This window comes from Gymnoscopelus braueri, assembly GCF_963280865.1.
Source record: "Gymnoscopelus braueri genome assembly, chromosome: 5".
In the NCBI taxonomy this organism is placed as follows: Eukaryota; Metazoa; Chordata; class Actinopteri; order Myctophiformes; family Myctophidae; genus Gymnoscopelus; species Gymnoscopelus braueri.
The window spans coordinates 25,541,800-25,559,978 of NC_137606.1; the positions used below are offsets into that span (position 1 = coordinate 25,541,800).

Consider the following 18,179-nt stretch of genomic DNA (forward strand, 5'->3'; position numbering starts at 1 on the left):
GTTGATTAACTTGATTTAAATGTGATTTGCTTAATATCTTTTTGATTTCGTTTTTTTGTCATTTATCATAGTCATTTAACGATAAATACTAATCTACAGTCTTAGTCACATTCATCCATTTCAGATCTTGCCCCAGGAGTAATCGAAGTTTACAAAACCTCCCCAGGGGAGACTGAGGGTCTAAAACTCCGATGGACAACCTTTGTATTATATTTTTCAAGAGTTCTTAACTGTTTTAAACTACTTATGTCTTGTCAAATACATTTCATGTACACTTTCTACACACAGTAATTCTGTGGTTAATTCATTTACAGATTAAATAATCTTCCTGGTTAAATTGAGTGACAGAAGCCTCTCCTCTCGACTGCTCAAAGAGGAAAAGTAGGTCCTATACGTCTGTGTGAGTAAAGAGGCATCACGTGAGTTTTTCCCGCCATAAATTATTTTGCTTAGGGTTAACATATAATTGATGGGTCACCTACCCAATCAACCCACAGTATTGCTTCAAGGAGAAGTAGGGCTAAAATTCGAATGAGCCTATACACACTTGGGGGCGGGACCTGAAACAACAGCTTCTTGGAAACAAGACTATGCTGGCTAAAGTTCCTGGTGGTACATACATTGTGGGATTTTCAGGAAAAGTTAAAAGTTAAAAAATTCAGATCCTGCCAAGGGATGGCCTTCAAAATAAAATAAAATAAAGAAAGGTTTGATCTGTTCATAATTATAATACCTTATTCTGGGAACTTATGAGGTGATGTCATTTTTCTCATTTAACAGCATATAGAACCCACTTACCATTTTAATTATTCTTTAGTCTATGTAAGATTTCATCCTACTAACGCTGATTATTTACTCATGAAATATAACCATTTTGCTTCCAAATTAATAAACAATTCAGTCCTTTTGAAGAAGAAAAAATGTGTATGTTATCTGAACAAAGAAACATTTGTTTTTGCCCTTATAGTCCTTTAATACAATTTAAAAAGGTATTTAAGTCTACATGTATCTGTTTTCTTATATTAATTAATTAATTACATATTATTTTGACGTCATCTACCAATCTTGTCCACAAGAACTGAGGACTTGTTAGAGTTAAAACTATGTCTTTTGTCGACAATATTGATATATATGCCCTCATATCCTATTTTAGTGTGCCATCTTGGCATAACTCAAGTTTGCCTACCAATCTTATGATTTTATTAAGTTAGAGGTTGGACAAAACTAATCCTAGTATCAGGTCTCTCCTTTCCTCTAGAGACTGCATGTGTTTTGAGCTGTACAGAGCGCAGGCCCTCCAAGGTCACTGATTATCTCTGGAGGAATACAATAACAGCTCATTGGAGTTAACTTGACCATCTATGACAAAGCAACAACACCTCCATATTTGCTATCTGGTGCCGGCTCCATATGTTTCGAATCAGTAAAAACATGTCTTGGTCAACGCTTTGTGATCTAATGTCCTAATGACCTGTATCTCTATACATGACCTATATCTCTGTATGACCTGACATCGTCACTAATGTACTCTGTCAGCTGTCACCCTGTCACAGATAAACCTGCCACATGTCCTATGATATCGAAGGGATAACTTGTTTATAAAACCATAAGATGTACACAAGGATACTATAAGATGAACAACAACTTATTATGATGACACCCTGATGCCTGACAGCTCATCAGATATGATCTGACGTCTGAGGGTCTTAACCAATCGTTAGGATCCACCTCATAACTGATGTCCGGACTCCAACTTGTGTATAAATACTATTGCCTGTCTTTGTAATGGCAGAGAGATATTTTTGCTGTACGGTGCCTCGTGGATGGATTCTTTCTCTTAATACAATGTCAACCTTTTAATTTGAGAACCAGCCTGTGTCTGTCTTTGATTTCGTCTCATCCTTTTTACACTGGGTTTTCAGCTGTTTAACTACAAATAGTTTTAATTAACATAGAGCAGGATTTACGACCCTTTATAAACTCTATTAATTATTAGACTACTGGACTGTAAAGAAAAATAAGATCAAATTTAATATGTTTAAAAAGGTTGAGAATAATAAAACATAAAGAGGAATGTGCAACGGGGAGTAATCTTCAATTCACATTCCACAATAGCACCCAAAATATTGCAAATTGTTTGAAATTAATGTTTGTTTTGTTTTAGGTGATAAAGGAAGTATAACTGATTGGCCCTTTATTCTAATTATTTTGAACTCAGAAAACACTATAATACAATAGCTAGAACGGGCAACGGGGTATAGCCCTGAATGGCTGATGCCCCATGCATTCCATTCATAGAGTTAAATATATTCCTTTGTATTCCACATCCACAACACAGCCATGATACACCGCATGCGTTTGTTTGCGAGGAGGGACTTCACTAGGGAGTTAACTACTGCAGTCCCACTCCCGACACGTACAGATAATGTGGCCCGCGTGTGAAGCTCGTGGAGATATTTCACTAAATACACATTTGATGACAAGCTGAGCTGGCCACTGACTGCACAGTGTGCACACACAGCACTACAAGTTTAAATGCAGCCGCGATGTTCCCCTCACACAGGTTCAGTTCATGTAATATCATAGCACACCAGGTTGAAATTCATCCATGACAGTCATGGCTGAACTTCAACCTGGTGTTTGCACTTTTTCCCTTTATGGCCCGTACATCTACCTAAACGTTCAGATTTCAAATATAAAGTGCTTAACCCATGGCCACAGATGTTACAATAATATACGGGCCCTCAAAAGTATCCGTATGTCCCGCATTGTTCAATAAAAATCTTTTTAATCCAATCGGTGACCATTTTCTTCGTGTTTTCACCGAATGCTTTCAACTACGCGACCCTATCGGTTGGGAGTTGTATTGCACTCTGATACATTAAAACTCTATGAGAGAATGGCCACCGATCGGATTAAAATGCTTTTCATTGAACAATACGGAACATACGTGTACGTCTGAGGGCCCGAGCATAATCGTAACATCCATGGCCATGGGTTAAGCACATTATATTTGAAATCTGAACGTTTATGTAGATGTACGGGCCAAAAAGGGAGAAAGTGCAAACACCAGGTTGAAGTTCATCCATGACGGTCGTCTGTCACGACCGTCGTGTTATCCATGGCTACACACGCAGAGAATGCCGCCGCCCGTCGAGATGATGACTCTCCTCTCGCAAACCAACGCATCTGTGTTACAGAATACAGAAATGTATGGGATATCACACAGTCATCGGGCTTATAGTGCACATAACAGCACAGAAAGGTGCAGTTTTCTGTTTGCGCCATTAGTCTAAGGTTCAGCTTTACCTCACAACAACTGTACTTCCGTATAGACTGCTGATATGATCACGTGACGTCTTGGTCGGTCATATGATCGACCGCCTGCTCCATCACTGTGTTGCTCCTTCCTTTATTTACGTTTTCCTTCCGCAACAACTCCAGATTAAAGGAACATGGCTGATATCGAGGAGCGGCGGAGTTTGTTGGGAGATGAGGATGATGACGATGATGATGTGTCTTCCTCCAGGGGACCCCCTGGTAGACCGATGTCAGCGATCTGCGACCCCAATCACTTACTGCACCGGGTCATTGTCCTGACTTTCATGTGCTTCCTGGGATTCGGTGAGCAGAGAAAGCCTGACTTCGTAAACACTGACTGCAGCCCAATTGAAGTATTGAACGAAATGCCTTATCGTTTAGATAACAACAGACACTTGCACTGGTTTCGTCAGTGAGAGTGAGACTGCTATCGATCCCACATGAGATGAGACACAATGTTATCATTATGGCTATTGATCAAAAAGTGGTGGAAAGTGAAAGTACAAAAGTATTGGCATCAAAATGTACTTAAAGTACCAAAAGTAGAAAGTACTCACTGTGCAGAATGTCCCATTTCACACGTTTTAAAATGTATACAGTCTTTTGAAAATAGCAGATGGATACGCTATTTTCAAATGGCCGAAATGTATATAGGGCTGAAGTGTTTAATGTATGTTTTGTGATAATAATCAAAACCTACAAAGTAACTAAAGTTTTCAAATAATTGTAGTGGAGTAAAAGTATAATATTTGCCTCTTGAGATGTAGTGGAGTAGAAGTAAAAGTACTGAGAAATGGAAATACTCCAGTAAAGTAAAAAAAATACCTCAAAATTGTACTTAAGTACAGTAAATGTACTTAGTTACTTTCCATCACTGCACACTGTTTCTGTCAGTGCGACTGCTATCCCACATGAGATGAGACACAATGTTATCATTATGGCTATTGTTGATATTATTACTTCATTTCAGGAAGCTACTTCTGTTATGATAACCCTGCCTCACTACAGACGGAGGTCACCCAGGTAATTCAGCTGACGCCTTTTTACACAGAGAGACGATATCTATTACACTCTTAATAATAAATCCAACATCATATCACTTTGTAGACCGCAAAAGATACAACCGGATAAAATAAATGGCCAATATATCTCTTCTCTGATTGTACCAGCTGACGCCTTTTTACACAGAGAGACGATATCTATTACACTCTTAATAATAAATCGAACATCATATCACTTTGTAGACCGCAAAAGATACAACCGGATAAAATAAACGGCCAATATATTTCTTCCCTGATTGTACCAGGATATGAAGCTGAACACCTCTGAGTTCATGTACCTGTATGCTTGGTATTCCTGGCCCAATGTCATTCTCTGTTTCCTGGGAGGATTCTTACTTGACAGGGTCTTTGGCATCAGGTAGGATTATGAGTGTTTTCCAGGTCAGTATAGATAAACTGTGAAATGAAAGTGCCGCTGTCGTTTATCTCCTGCTAATGGATGTTCTCTGTCATTCTTTACTTTGTAGGCTGGGAACGATCATCTTTTCCGTCTTTGTCTGCGTAGGACAGGTAGGTTAGGTTTGCAAGTTAGGTGTGTGTGAAAAGTTATATGATGAGAATGGCTGTCGATATGTAGGCATTTCTTTATAGATATAATCCCCCATCTGTGCACAGGTAATATTTGCTGCTGGAGCACTGTTGAATCGCTTCTGGTTAATGGAAGTTGGACGGTTTGTATTTGGGTAAGAATATTGCTGTATCTTTTTTACTGGCAAAAATAAAACAACATAATACAGTATGCTGTTTTAGTTTTGTACCATCGTGGTATTAGCCTCTAAATGCACAGGAAAACCTGGGCCCATCCTTCACACCTCACACAGCTTGAATGATCTCGCTAATGTCTTCTATGGGTAGAATTGGAGGAGAGTCCCTGGCTGTGGCCCAGAACACCTATGCAGTCAACTGGTTCAAAGGAAAGGAACTCAACCTGGTGTTCGGTCTACAGCTTAGCATGGCTCGACTGGTGAGCACAGTATACAATGCCTTAATTACATAGAACCTTTCATCAAATCATTGCCGTGAAACTTTGGACACTGACCAATGAGTCTGTTAAATTAATTGCATTTTAGAGATTGAAAACATGCAGATATCTTGACTGTGTGGTCTCACTTCCTTCCTGTAGGGCAGTACAGTAAACATGAACATTATGGGCTGGGTATACAACAGAGTTGCTGACATCGTCGGCGCCCCAGGATACACAACACTTGGTGTTTCACTCATGATAGGTAAGGTGCCCTTTTATGCGTGACAATTACATTAAACGGATACAAAATTGTATAGATTTATAAGCACACTATTACCATGTTCACAGCCACATGCTTTACTGGGGCATGTGTCACGGAGGCCCCCGTGGATTCCTCAAGCCTGAGTTATACTTAGTTGCGTTCACCGAAAATAGCCAACCTACAACCTCACAACACGTAACGCGCAACGCGTTATGAGCTTGTAGATCGGCTATTTTCGGTGCGCGACCTGGTTTGCAAATACTCCCTCTTCCATGTTTCACACAGAAGCCCAGCATTGCTATGAATAAAGCCTGACCGGTGTATCGGTCTGGATGATATCGGCCATTATTTGACGTTTGTGGACATATCCAATCAAATAGATTAGAATTTTTTTAATAAAATATCGCTCAAAACATCGGTAATCGCATCGGTGGTCTAGGACTGTCCAAAATCGGGAACGGCATCGGATTAAAAAATCTGCCATCGGCCTGGCTCTAGCTATGAACGCAAATGTCTGTTTTGTACCTTTTCTATGAAGCGATATATAATACATGTCCTTTCTGTCCATGGCATGTTTGCTTGCGTGTGTTACAGGAAAGCAGAGACATTCACTAGTCTTCTCTTCAACGTTACGACTCCGGTTACATATACTATATATTTCTGGCTCTGACATAGACATTAGATCCTGTTTCTAGAAACTAATGTTCTCAGATAACAGTCTGTAGCGGGGTAAAAAGAGAACTGAGAGAAAGAAGTAAAACTGCCGCTGGCTGGCATTGATGAATCACTTGCATAGAAGAAATGTCTGTCCTTGTGCTTTGCTTCCACTTCTCTGTGAGCACATTTCTTTCACTTTCATTTTAGACACTACCGTGCACGTGCACTGTCCCCATCAGGACTGTTCAAGGCTAATCTGGAATGTACAGAGACTAAACTATATATATATATACATACATACTCTATATACTCACCGGGCACGTTAACGCAAATTTCGAATCAGCTATTTACATGGCAGCAACACAATGCGTTTAGGCATGCACACATGGTCAAGACAATGTGCTGCAATTCAAATCTAGCTTCAGCATGGGGAAGAAAGGTTGGCCAAACGGGCTGGTCTGAGTATTTCAGAAACAGTTGATCTACTGGGATTTGGAAAAACATTCCAGTTATTCCAATTCTGTGGGCGAAAAAGTTCAAAGGAGAATGGCCAGACTGGTTTGAGCTGATAGAAAAGCAACAGTAACTCATATAACCACTCGTGTGTGTGTGTGTGTGTGTGTGTGTGTGTGTGTGTGTGTGTGTGTGTGTGTGTGTGTGTGTGTGTGTGTGTGTTTGTGACTGTGACTTGAAACTCTTTGTTAATCTTTATTGCCAATCACCTCCATTAACTCATCCATTCTATCTGTATGTTTTTCTTTCTTCCCTCTATAGCTGCATTTACATGTTTATTCTCTCTGATCTGTGCTCTGGTCTTGGCCTTCCTTGATAGACGAGCGGAAAAGATCCTCCAGAAGGAGCAAGGCAACACAGGTCAATAATCCTTCATTGTTTCATCCTTGACCTACACTTGACAATAGATAATGAATAGAGTAGTCTTCATTGTCAGTGTTGACGCAGATGAAAGATTGTGTTTTTTTGTTATTTTATCTACCTTCATTGACATGCCTTCTAAAGGCTAATCTATACTTTGTTTTCAGTTGAAAACGCAGCATTTCTGTGGAGCAACACATCATAGAGAGGATTTTGCAATTAGCTTTTAGAGTTGAATGGGACATGTACAGTAGCTTAAGGCTGGGGGACCATGCAAATTATTGACTAAGAACCTAATCTTCTTTATTGCATGTTTAGAGCGATCTGATGAAAGCATTCTATTTGAGTATGTTTACTTAAATGCACGTTTAGGTGAGGTGGTCAAACTGACAGACGTCAAAGACTTCCCATTCCAGCTCTGGCTCATCTTCCTCATCTGTGTTGGCTACTATGTAGCTGTCTTCCCCTTCATTGGACTTGGACAGTGAGTAACACCAGTTATCTCCCATAGGTTTATATCATCATACAATATAGCGCTTGACGCTATGCAATTACTTGTTTTATTACCAAGAACTAAAATAATAGTTGGAGAGAGATAATATGGAGAGAGAGAGAGAGAGAGAGAGCATGGCCATTCATGGTTGAGCATCGACCTATGTTTATATTGAGAGAGGGACCGTCACCGACGGTGAGTTGGACTAGTTGTAGCAGAGACCGATGCATTGTAAAAGTAAGAATGAAACATTGAAAAACATAACCAGCTCATTTGAATTAACGTATCCCCTGCCAGATTCATATAGATCTTAGTGTTCAACTGTTGATGTAAAAACATGAATGGGAAACTAATATTGAACACAACAAGTCGCACTCAGAATATGCAAGCAATATCATGATGCTGCTGGCACGGTTTGCACACAAAAGCCTGGGTTGTTAAAATGTCCCCAGAAGTGTTTTAAAGTGAAAAAAACCTTTAAGTTTAAAATTATTGAGAAGCCAATTTGGTTAAGCTCCGGCTGTAAAATATCTCGATTCCCCCTCATTCTGCCTTGTCTTGTCTTGTCTGGGGAATAAATCTTATGTTTTTCTTTCCTTTTTATCATAATGTAATCCTCAACCAGTGATAAAGGAATGAAAAGAAAAACCCTCGTCACGAGAATATAATGGTTCAGCTACACAAAGCTCTCTTTTAAAACAACCATAAAGTAAGAGAGAGTTAAGAGAGATGGCCTCCCAGAGAGAGGATGGTTGGTATAGAAAGAAACCAATTGAGCCTTGAGAGGGTTTATCAAATTCCACATTTCCTTCCCTGAAAGGCACTCTCAAATCACTTGGCAACCAACATGATTTTTCCATTGATGGTCAGTGCTTACAGAGCAAATACTGTAGATTATATGCAAATGGCCTGGAGGGAACGGAACAATAGTGTAATCCAATTGTGAGTTACCTGGATGCAGAGGCCAGCTTGATAACCACTCGCTGTGGTGTTTACCTCAGTATCATGGCCATGTTACACTCTGTGTGTGTTAAACCCTATATATAATTATACTCTATATCAGGACTGTTTGTATTTCCCTCTAAAAACAAATCTCTTGGCCAAAAATAGCAGATCTAATAGCTGACAATGCATCGTAGATCTGCTATTTTCTGCAAATGTTCACTAAAGAATGGGAACGCTAAGGTTCATGTGGTTAAATCATCCATTTTTATTCTTTCAGGGTGTTCTTCATTGAAAAGTTTGACTTCACCCCTACTCAAGCCAGAGCCATCAACAGGTAACCTAGATCAAACATCAGTAGTGGAAGAAGTATTAATACCAATATAAAAATGCTCTTTTACAAGTGAAAGGCTTTTACTGTATTCAAAACCTAACTTAAAGGAGGAGTTCACCCACAAAATGACTTATTTCCTATCAATTTCACACCCCATGAAGCCTTGATTTCATGGATTTATTTTTGTTTTTGTGGCATTCCTAAGACAATAATTTGATGACGGGTGTATTTCCGGTAGGAGACACAAATAATCAACTTTGAGTCTCCTACCGGATACATTAGCCGGTAGGAGACGGGAATCAAATTATTAGCTTAGGAATGCGACAAAAACTAAAAAGAATCCATGGATTCAAGGCTTCATAGGGTGTGCAATTGATAGAAAATAAGTCATTTTTTGGGTGAACTCCTCCTTTAAAGGTTCTATGACATTCATTTTCACTTTTTTTTATTTTTTATGTTTTTTGGGGGGTTTTATGACCTCAATTACACCCAAAAAATCTGAACTTTGAACATTCAGTGGATTTTCTGTGGTCTGGGGTTTTCTGAATAATTAGGCTGAAAAGTAATCTGAGCTTGGCCCTTCGGCAGTGAAGTCACAGGCGATTAATCCCGCCCACTCTCCTCCTCGCCCCTCCCCTCCCCTATCCTTTCCTTTGGGGGGGGGGGGGGGGGGCGGAGCAGAGGCGATGATTGACAGGCAAAATCCCTCAACAGCGACACCTGCAGGCAAAGATTTGAGTGGATTTTTTTGTTAAAACTTTTTATACACGTTTGAAGGACCATGACAAAGACTTAAATGTGTGGTAAAACTGAACGTCATGAAACCTTTAAGTAAAAGTACAAAAGTATTGGCATCAAAATATACTTACAGTACCAAAGTAAAAGTCAAACTCCTCTCCTCTTTGTCTTGTAACCTGCTCTTCCAGTAACCAAATGTTCTCCCCCTGTTCTATTTTCTCTACTTCTTTCTAAATCCCAGTATTGTGTACATCATCTCAGCCCCTGCCTCTCCAATACTGGGCTTTATGGTGGATAAGACGGGGAAGAATGTGATCTGGGTGATATGTGCTGTGGTCACTACCCTTGCTGCTCATATGATGCTGGCTTTTACCTTCTGGAACCCTTGGATAGCCATGGTAATACCTACGTTTGGGAGAATAAACATTTGCATATTAAAATGAAATATTACTATTGACTGAGGAGTCCAGCAGGGGTCTATTAGACACCCCAATGATGTCACTGTACACCACATCTCGCCAAAAATAGCTGATCTACAAGCTTACAACGTGTCACGTTGCGATGTGTTGTGAGCTTGTAGATTTGCTATTTTTGCCGAATGTTGGCCCCAGATTAGGGAGGCCAGGCTTCATGTCGTTAAAATGTTCTATATTAGTAGCACAGATGTTCCGTGTGTGTGTGTGTGTGTGTGTGTGTGTGTGTGTGTGTGTGTGTGTGTGTGTGTGTGTGTGTGTGTGTGTGTGCGTGTGCGTGTGTGTGTGTGTGTTTTTCAGTCCCTGCTGGGTGTGTCCTATTCCTTACTGGCTTGTGCTCTGTGGCCCATGGTAGCCTTTGTGGTGCCAGAACATATGCTGGGGACTGCCTATGGATTGTATGTACCTACAGTATGATCATTATTTAATCAATAACGTTTTTTGATTAATCAAGTAATAGAGAAGCAGGTTCTTTTGTATTTATTTTTAATTTCAAAGAATCAATTAACCCTATTTTATACTCGGGCATGCAAACTTGTAGCTTTTCGGCGAAATTCGCCGTTTTGAATCCAAATATCAGGTCATTTGTGTGAATCGTGCAGATCCGTTGAGAAAATGTTTGCGGGGGGTGGGGGGGCGTCGTATCGATTGTAAAGGCTGCGTCGGTCACATACATAGACTGTCAAAGGTCGGACATAGGAAGGATTCCTGTGCGTTATTTCCCTGTGATGTGCACTGCAACCTTTATTGTATTGATATGACGTCATGCAATGGGCAATCTGGGAACCCATTATTAAAAAAAAGCTTTTTTTAGCAGAATCTGTTTTGAGAGATTATGCTATGCTATGGGTAACCACAGATAATGGCTAACATTCCAAGTTTGCACGTTTACAAAAAAACACCCATTCCTAAACCCCATCCTCATACAGTATAACCTCATATTTTACTCACGTACTGTAGGCTAGGCTATATGTTCATTTTGTTGCGTTAATTGTACTTGACATTAACTTCATCTCTAATGTTTCCCCTTCTGTTTCCTCAGCATGCAGTCAATCCAGAACCTTGGACTTGCTCTGATTGCCATGGCAGCTGGAACCATTCTAGATAACAAAGGATACCTCTTTCTAGAAGTCTTTTTCTGTGCCTGTGTCTGTAGTGAGTAACATGTGTGTGTGCGTGCGTGCGTGTGTGTGCGCACATGTGTGTTTCTCTGTAAGCATTTGTGAGAGCTTCGTCTTTGAACTTTCTCTTAGACCCCTTTTGACTGACATAATCAATAACTCTAACAATCTCTCCATCGCCTCTCTTTGCCCACAGTCGCACTAATAGCGGTGGTGATGCTGTACTTTGTGGATTATCTCCGAGGTAAGAGAGAAGAGTGCTGTAGCTGTCACATCATTATACCACTTAGTGTCAAGTGTAGCTTTTGATATTCTCTGAAGCAGGTCTTTACCTTTGATCCGCCCTTTCTCTCATTGGTCTTAATATTATATTTTCTCCTCAACATACCCTTCATTCCCTACTTTTCTCTAATTCTGTCTCCTTTCACGCTTTCTCTTTCATATTTCTTGTATCCCCTCTCAACTTTCTCTCTTACATTGAATCAATGTTTTTTGGGCGGTGAAACCGCCCCTATAAGTGAGGTTTGTTGGGCGGTGAAACCGCCCCTATAAGTGAGGTTTGGATATTTGTACAACAAATCCTGCGCTGTGATTGGCCAAAAAGTACCTCGCCTAACCCTGCACCGTGATTGGCCAATCACAGTCTATTCAGGACTGTGATTGGCCAGTGTCACATGACACATGTGCATAGCCCTATATAAGAAACCATAACTTTAAAAAAACAATGATTTTCTTTTTTTTTAAGTTATGGTTTCGTCCATCATAAAGAGTGTTTCAATAAATGTATTTATTTTTTGTACATGATTGGTTGACTCCATTCAGTATTGTGATTAGCTACCGCCCACTTCACACAGGGTGTGATTTTTTTCTTATTTGCGCTATCTGTTCCTCTTGGTCAGGAGGAGATTTGAACATGTCAGCTTCAGCCAGAGCCAAACTCCAGAAAGAAGCCACTTCAGACTCAGAGTGAGTGGTTTTGATCTTCCATTCTTCATTCCACCTAATTCACTCACCCACAACATCTACACAAGTGTCTCAGAGAGACTGTGAACAGTGTGCTTAGCAAGCAAGTGGTACAGGCATGTTTTGAGTTTAAGAGCACGTCTCAAGTATATTATTCTGCATTAGGGCTGCAACTGAACATTTTCTACGTCTGATTAGGTGTCTAATATATTTCTGATTGTATCTATACAATCAATTTAAACTCTCCAATTATGGTAAAGTTAGGTAATAAATCGCATGTTACAAACATCTTGAAATTGTTGAAATATCTACCCAGCAAACAAAAACATAACTTTTCATTGTGTAATATTTAACAAAACGTTTACCTGATCACTTAAGTGATTATTCGATTACTAAAATTGAATTCGATTTTTCTGGCGATAAATTAATCAATTATGCTATACGTTTCACCCCAATTCTGCATTGCTGTTGGTCTGACTCTAGCTGAAACCACTGTGCTCTGTTTAATATGGACCTGCTTCTCTGGGCTAAAAGATTGGAGTCTATATGATTTCGGCACTAGGTATTTAGCAGCCCAGTAATACATTATTAACAGTGTATTAATTTATCATTGTATGAAAATCATAGTATTTGCTCTCTCTGAGTAACTTTTTTCAGATGACGTGTTCGTGGAAAGGTTTGATTCTACTACTAGACAGACAACCACGGCTGTCCCAGCTCTCAGTTCTATGTCTAACAGTAATATATACAGTTGATATACAGTAACTACATTTATCTTACTCAATTGCTGGCCTGAGCCTATGGCATTACTCTAGTCAGTATTTAAAATATTCATACTTTACACTTTGCCATTGAGCTTGCCCCAAACAATTGAAGAAAATATTATTTACATGTAGGTTCATGTGGATTCAGTAGTTTAGGTTGCCTTTTGGAATATGACCACGGTATGGGAAAAGATGGACTAATTTGGCTGCTGTGTGCTGTAATTGCTATTTTCCAGATGATGACGATGAACGGGAACACACACATGGTCCTGGGCTTGAGAGCCAGCTGCATTGTCCACCCCAGAGCTGTCAATCAACTGCCATGGGGAAGGGACTGCACAACTGACTCCGCCCAGTACTGTCATCTGTGCCTCTTCCCAACAGAACTCTGACTGTCTGGCCGTGACAATATTTTTAATCAGAACTGACCTCCCTATCAACACACTGACAAGTCAAAGTTTGGACTCAGTTGCACTCACATACTGACTTTACCACCTTCTCATACTGACTCTACCACCTTCTCATCTCACTGACGCTTCCTTGCAAATGCGCGCCTGGCCGAGACTGTGTGTGTGCGTGTGCGACTGTGCGTGTGCTCTGCGTGTGCATGTGTGCGTGCGCGCCGGAACCCTCACTAGCACTAAAAAGTATGAACCTCTACAGATTGCAACTGGTATCCTGTGGAATAGTTTTTACCACCCTGAACAAATAGTGCACAATGCATCCCAAATATATTTTATATTTTATATATTTTGGTAACAATCCTGATTATGGTTTAAATGTATTTATACATTTTTTTTAAAATGTACTGTAAGTTTTAGCAGGTATTTCTCTCGCCTTATTTAAGAAATAATGGCAATGAATTGCCAACCAAATGTCCCTCTAGACTGGAGCTCTCTTTTGCTTTTGCACATAGTGAGTTCATATTCAGTTTTAATCATATGCATCATTGACCGTTTATGGTGGTGGATCTCCGAAAGAGCATGGCTCTTCATCGTTCAAATCTTTATGGCTCAATTCCTTCATTTCTTGTATCTCTCTCTCTCTCTCTCTCTCTCTCTCTGCTATCTTCGCTGGTCCCGAAGGTTCATAAAAGTTTATTTTCTGTTGCACCATCAAATTGGACATTAATAAAACAATAAAAAAAAAGAATTAGAAAAGGAGAGGGACACACTTACCCATGTAATGACATTCACTTTTTAACTTTTTAAAGCTGTAGTTTTTAAAATACAGCTTCATCTTGACCTTTTCAAGATTACCTGGCTTGTAATGGCTATAAAATAAGATCTTACGTGATGTTATAACGTTACCTATTCATACGGACAATGTATTTTGTTCACTTACTTAATTGCTGTAATTTACTAAATGTACTGAATCAAATCGATGTGCCCTAATCAGGCACAAGATCATTTGAATTATTTTATGGTTTCATTCAGTTTTACCTTGGTAACACTTCAGAGCAATTTGTATAAAGCTTTGTCTCTTTGTATTGTTATCGGGTGTAACTTTCACTACCTCTGCTCAGCAAAGCAGTCCTGAGCAAAACATTAGAGGAGTGGAATGAGGCCAGAAAGGATTATAGTATAGCTTACTCCACAAAGATAAAGCGATGTGTTTGTGGATTGAAGTGATTCTAATGGTACCATCTGATACAGAACTACTTTCTTCGCCAGTCATTTGCACTATGGTATTGTGACTGCAGTGCAGTCTTTGCGTAGGGTAGATTACGGGAGGGACGTATTTATAACCCTTGTGTTCAACCGCCTATGTTGGTGATCATTACATTGCTTTATTAACATGTTCTTACTGACAAAAAATAAAAGGAAAATTGTTATTAAAAACAAAAGTGCCAGTACAAATAAAGCAGATTTCCTATTTACCTGAATGAATGTTTTAATTTGAATGAATTGACCTTTTATTGTGTTGTTCACAAAACAATGACATCAAGTTAAATATAAGTTTGAGTAAGAGGATTACAATGTAATTGTTCTGCTCTTGCGCCCAACAACCTACAGTATGGTGATATTACTAATTTGCATATATCCCTGAGCCTGCTGAATATAACTGATCAATTCTGCTAATTTATTTTACATACATGTGATCCTAAATGTGGTGGTGATGATGATGATGAAGATGGCGGCATCCTTACAGGGTTAAGAAGCGATTGAGTGAACTGTCTGACAGGGACCTTGACAGACTAAAGCCAATGTCTGCTTTTGGTCTCCGCAACCGTTACCTCTCCCGGCTGGGAGCACAGGTATGTATATGTGACTACAGTCACCTGTGTGTTCAAAACGAGAGATGAGTAGAATTACATGTCATTGTTTATTCTAACACTGAATATATGAACATAACCATACATCCAAGGAAATGTAACCTTTATTGCCAACATACAGTAAGTATAGCTTTTGATTTAAGTTCTCTGACACACTCCTTCCCCTCCCCTCTCAGCTCCCACACCATTGTTCTGCCCATCTGTCATCCTTGGCCTTTCGGAGTGTTTTGAAGTGATCTCAGTACTTCCTTGCTCTGTCTCCTAACACTGTAACCATGACCTTGCTCTCTGTTACTTCGGACAAGCATATGCACTTGACTAAACCAAGGATGCATGCCAAAGTGCCCTTTCTAAACTAGATATGTGTAGCACTGATGTCTTTTTAAGCGCTTGAAACCGAGTGACCTTATTCTGGGGCAAACATTCATCAAAAATGGAAGATCTGCATGTGAGCACCTATAGATCGGCTATTTTCCGGATAGAGATTTGGTGTAAAAAAGGAGTGGACTTGAGACCTGGGGGACTCCATGAAGTGTATTAAGTGATTAAGGCATACTGACTATTCTGTGTTTCTTTTGTGTGATGTTTGTTATGACTTTAAATATTCTATCTTTCCAGATATACATACATTATTTGTATATCTTGTAAGCTTCTCTTTACCTTACACTTGAGGATTCTCTGCCTTTTTATGGTTTGTGGCTGACATAAATATGTGCAGGTTTCATGTCATAACAATAGGTTTATAGCACTTGTAGATGCTGGTTTTATCTGACATTTAACGGGATGAACAATAGAGGGCACTAATGCTCTGATCTGTTATTGTCAGGACAGGCCTAGGGGATATAATGTTTGTCTAGGATACAGGAGGCACTGTCACTTTGTCATGTTTTGTGAAATGCTTATTAATGCAGTTCATCAACTTCACTGTCACATAACGTTACACTACACTAGCACACTTTCGACTTCTTTCTTTTGTGACCTGTTGAATCTTGATAATGCTTTTATTTGAGAAATAATAAACATTTTCAAAGCATGGGTGGAATACGTATCATGTGATGTTTACTGTACATCCCTTGAATTAAACGACAACGTATATAGGCAGCCTACTGTTTTATAGTATGCATGGCCGAGCCGTGATATCCTGACAGGCCCAGACAGGTGCAGGTGCGTGTTGTGCAGTTCATTTAAGTAAAAGTATCAATACTGCAATGTAGAAATACTGTTGCAAGTAAAAGTACGGAATTGAGTAAGTATTGGTATCAAAATATAATTAAGTACCCAAAGTAAAAGTACTCATTATGCAGAATGTCCCATTTCACACGTTTTCAAATGTATAAAATGTGTACAAATCTTTAGAAAATAGCAGATCTACAAGCTGCACAATGGTCCCATCACTATGCATTGTGAGCTTGTAGATTGGCTATTTGGCCGAAATGTATATAGGGCTGTATATAGGTGTAGCCATATGGAGTAAAAGTAGGCTACAGCAAATTGGAAAAAAAAGTAAAGTAAAAAATACCTAAAAATTGTAGAAGTACAGTAAGCTACTTGGGTAAATGTAGGCTACTTATTACTTATGTGCGCTTCCACCAAACACACCGTTGGATCCACGGATCTCCTCTTCTTCTTGCACAGCCAGGCACGGAGTTCTCTGCGGTGCCGATCGGACCCCAAAAAGTAGAGAAGCGGGTTCGCGCAGCAGTTGAGACTGACGAGGGGCTTCCAGGCCTTCAAGGAAGCCAGCATCACGTCGAGAGCGTGGCAGTTCCCCACCATGTACACGCGCACGAACAGATACACGGTCCGATTGACGTGGTAGGGCACGAAGCACACCACGAATATCACGAAGACCACCAGCAGCGTGCACAGGGACTTGTTGCGCACCTTGCCCGTCCTCACGCACGTCCCATCGGACGACACGCAACACAGCGCCTTGATCGTCGAGCAAGAACAGGTTATGGTCACGAGAAAGGGCAGCAAAAAGCCCACCACGGTGAGAAACATCCCGTAGGGGAAGTACCTGTCGAATTGCTCCGGGTCGGTCATCTCGAAACACACGGTCATGTTGTTGATGAAGCCCGTGTGCGCGAAGGCCAGCGTGGGCGACACCTCCAGGGTGACCAGCACCCAGACGGAGGAGGACACCACCACGGCGAGCCTTCTGCTCCTGAGGCGCAACGCGGCGATGGGGAAACACACCATGAGGAAGCGGTAGACGCTGACGCAGCCGAGGAACATCATGCTGCAGTGCAGGTTGACCAGGAAGAAGAAGCGCACGGTCTTGCAGATGAAGTCGCCGAAGGGCCACGCGCTCCCCATGGTGTCGCTGACGATGAGCGTGGGCAGGGACAGCACGTAGAGGAGGTCGGCCACCGCCAGGTTGGTCAGGTAGATGACGGTGCCGCCGCCGCCGCTGCGGGCCCGGCAGCGCACCGACCACAGCAGAGCCACGTTGAGCGTCAGGCCCGTGAGGAACACCAGGCTGTAGGTCACCGGCAGCATGATGTATTCGAAGGAATCCCTCACTGGACAGAGATGGAAGTCCTTCATTCTTTTTTTTTTTCTCCTCCTTTGTTTTATTGGATTTTCCACAGAAGCATTCGACATCAAAAGTTGGTATTATTTATGCAGATACGTGTTAGCCTCCTCCATCAGTGCAAACCATCAAATACAAAAATTGAATTAACACCCAAACACTCAAAACATACAGGAAATACAGGTTAAATAAAAAATAGTCCTTTTGGTTACCCTAGTCATCTGTATAATGTCCTCAGAGTGCCCACATAGGCTACTGGTGATGATCATGTGTCACAGTTGTTTGTTCAAGTTTTGCCTCCCACACACCGTCCAGGCCAGGGCAGTGTACATACAGTGCCATATCTGAGGTGAGCAAATACAAGCGCACCGGCACCGTGATTCACGGCGTTGTCAAGACTGC

The 18,179-nt window shown here is 40.6% G+C and overlaps 2 protein-coding genes across 3 annotated transcripts; one reads left to right on the forward strand and one right to left on the reverse strand.

Annotated features, from left to right (window-relative positions):
• Window positions 1–3,372: 3,372 nt before the first annotated feature.
• On the forward strand, window positions 3,373–16,182 carry mfsd1 (major facilitator superfamily domain containing 1). Of its 2 annotated transcripts, XM_080429402.1 has the most exons (17): window positions 3,373–3,624; window positions 4,292–4,344; window positions 4,628–4,740; window positions 4,850–4,892; window positions 4,998–5,065; window positions 5,238–5,346; window positions 5,506–5,608; window positions 7,040–7,138; window positions 7,511–7,622; window positions 8,854–8,910; window positions 9,887–10,043; window positions 10,419–10,516; window positions 11,161–11,273; window positions 11,436–11,483; window positions 12,139–12,205; window positions 15,118–15,223; window positions 15,418–16,182. In XM_080429402.1, exons 1-17 carry the CDS (start codon window positions 3,456–3,458, stop codon window positions 15,475–15,477), a joined length of 1,575 nt encoding a protein of 524 aa, XP_080285528.1. In that variant the 5' UTR covers window positions 3,373–3,455; the 3' UTR covers window positions 15,478–16,182. The 2 variants fall into 2 exon arrangements, with proteins under 2 accessions (XP_080285528.1, XP_080285527.1); XM_080429401.1 differs by lacking the exons at window positions 15,118–15,223; window positions 15,418–16,182 and adding an exon at window positions 13,203–14,851.
• A 622-nt stretch (window positions 16,183–16,804) lies between these two features.
• On the reverse strand, window positions 16,805–17,791 carry LOC308085163 (P2Y purinoceptor 3-like; the record flags this gene model as incomplete). The annotated part of the gene is made up of 1 exon (XM_080428248.1): window positions 16,805–17,791. The coding sequence occupies one exon, from the start codon at window positions 17,789–17,791 to the stop codon at window positions 16,805–16,807; it is 987 nt and encodes a 328-aa protein (XP_080284374.1).
• Between the last annotated feature and the right edge of the window lie 388 nt (window positions 17,792–18,179).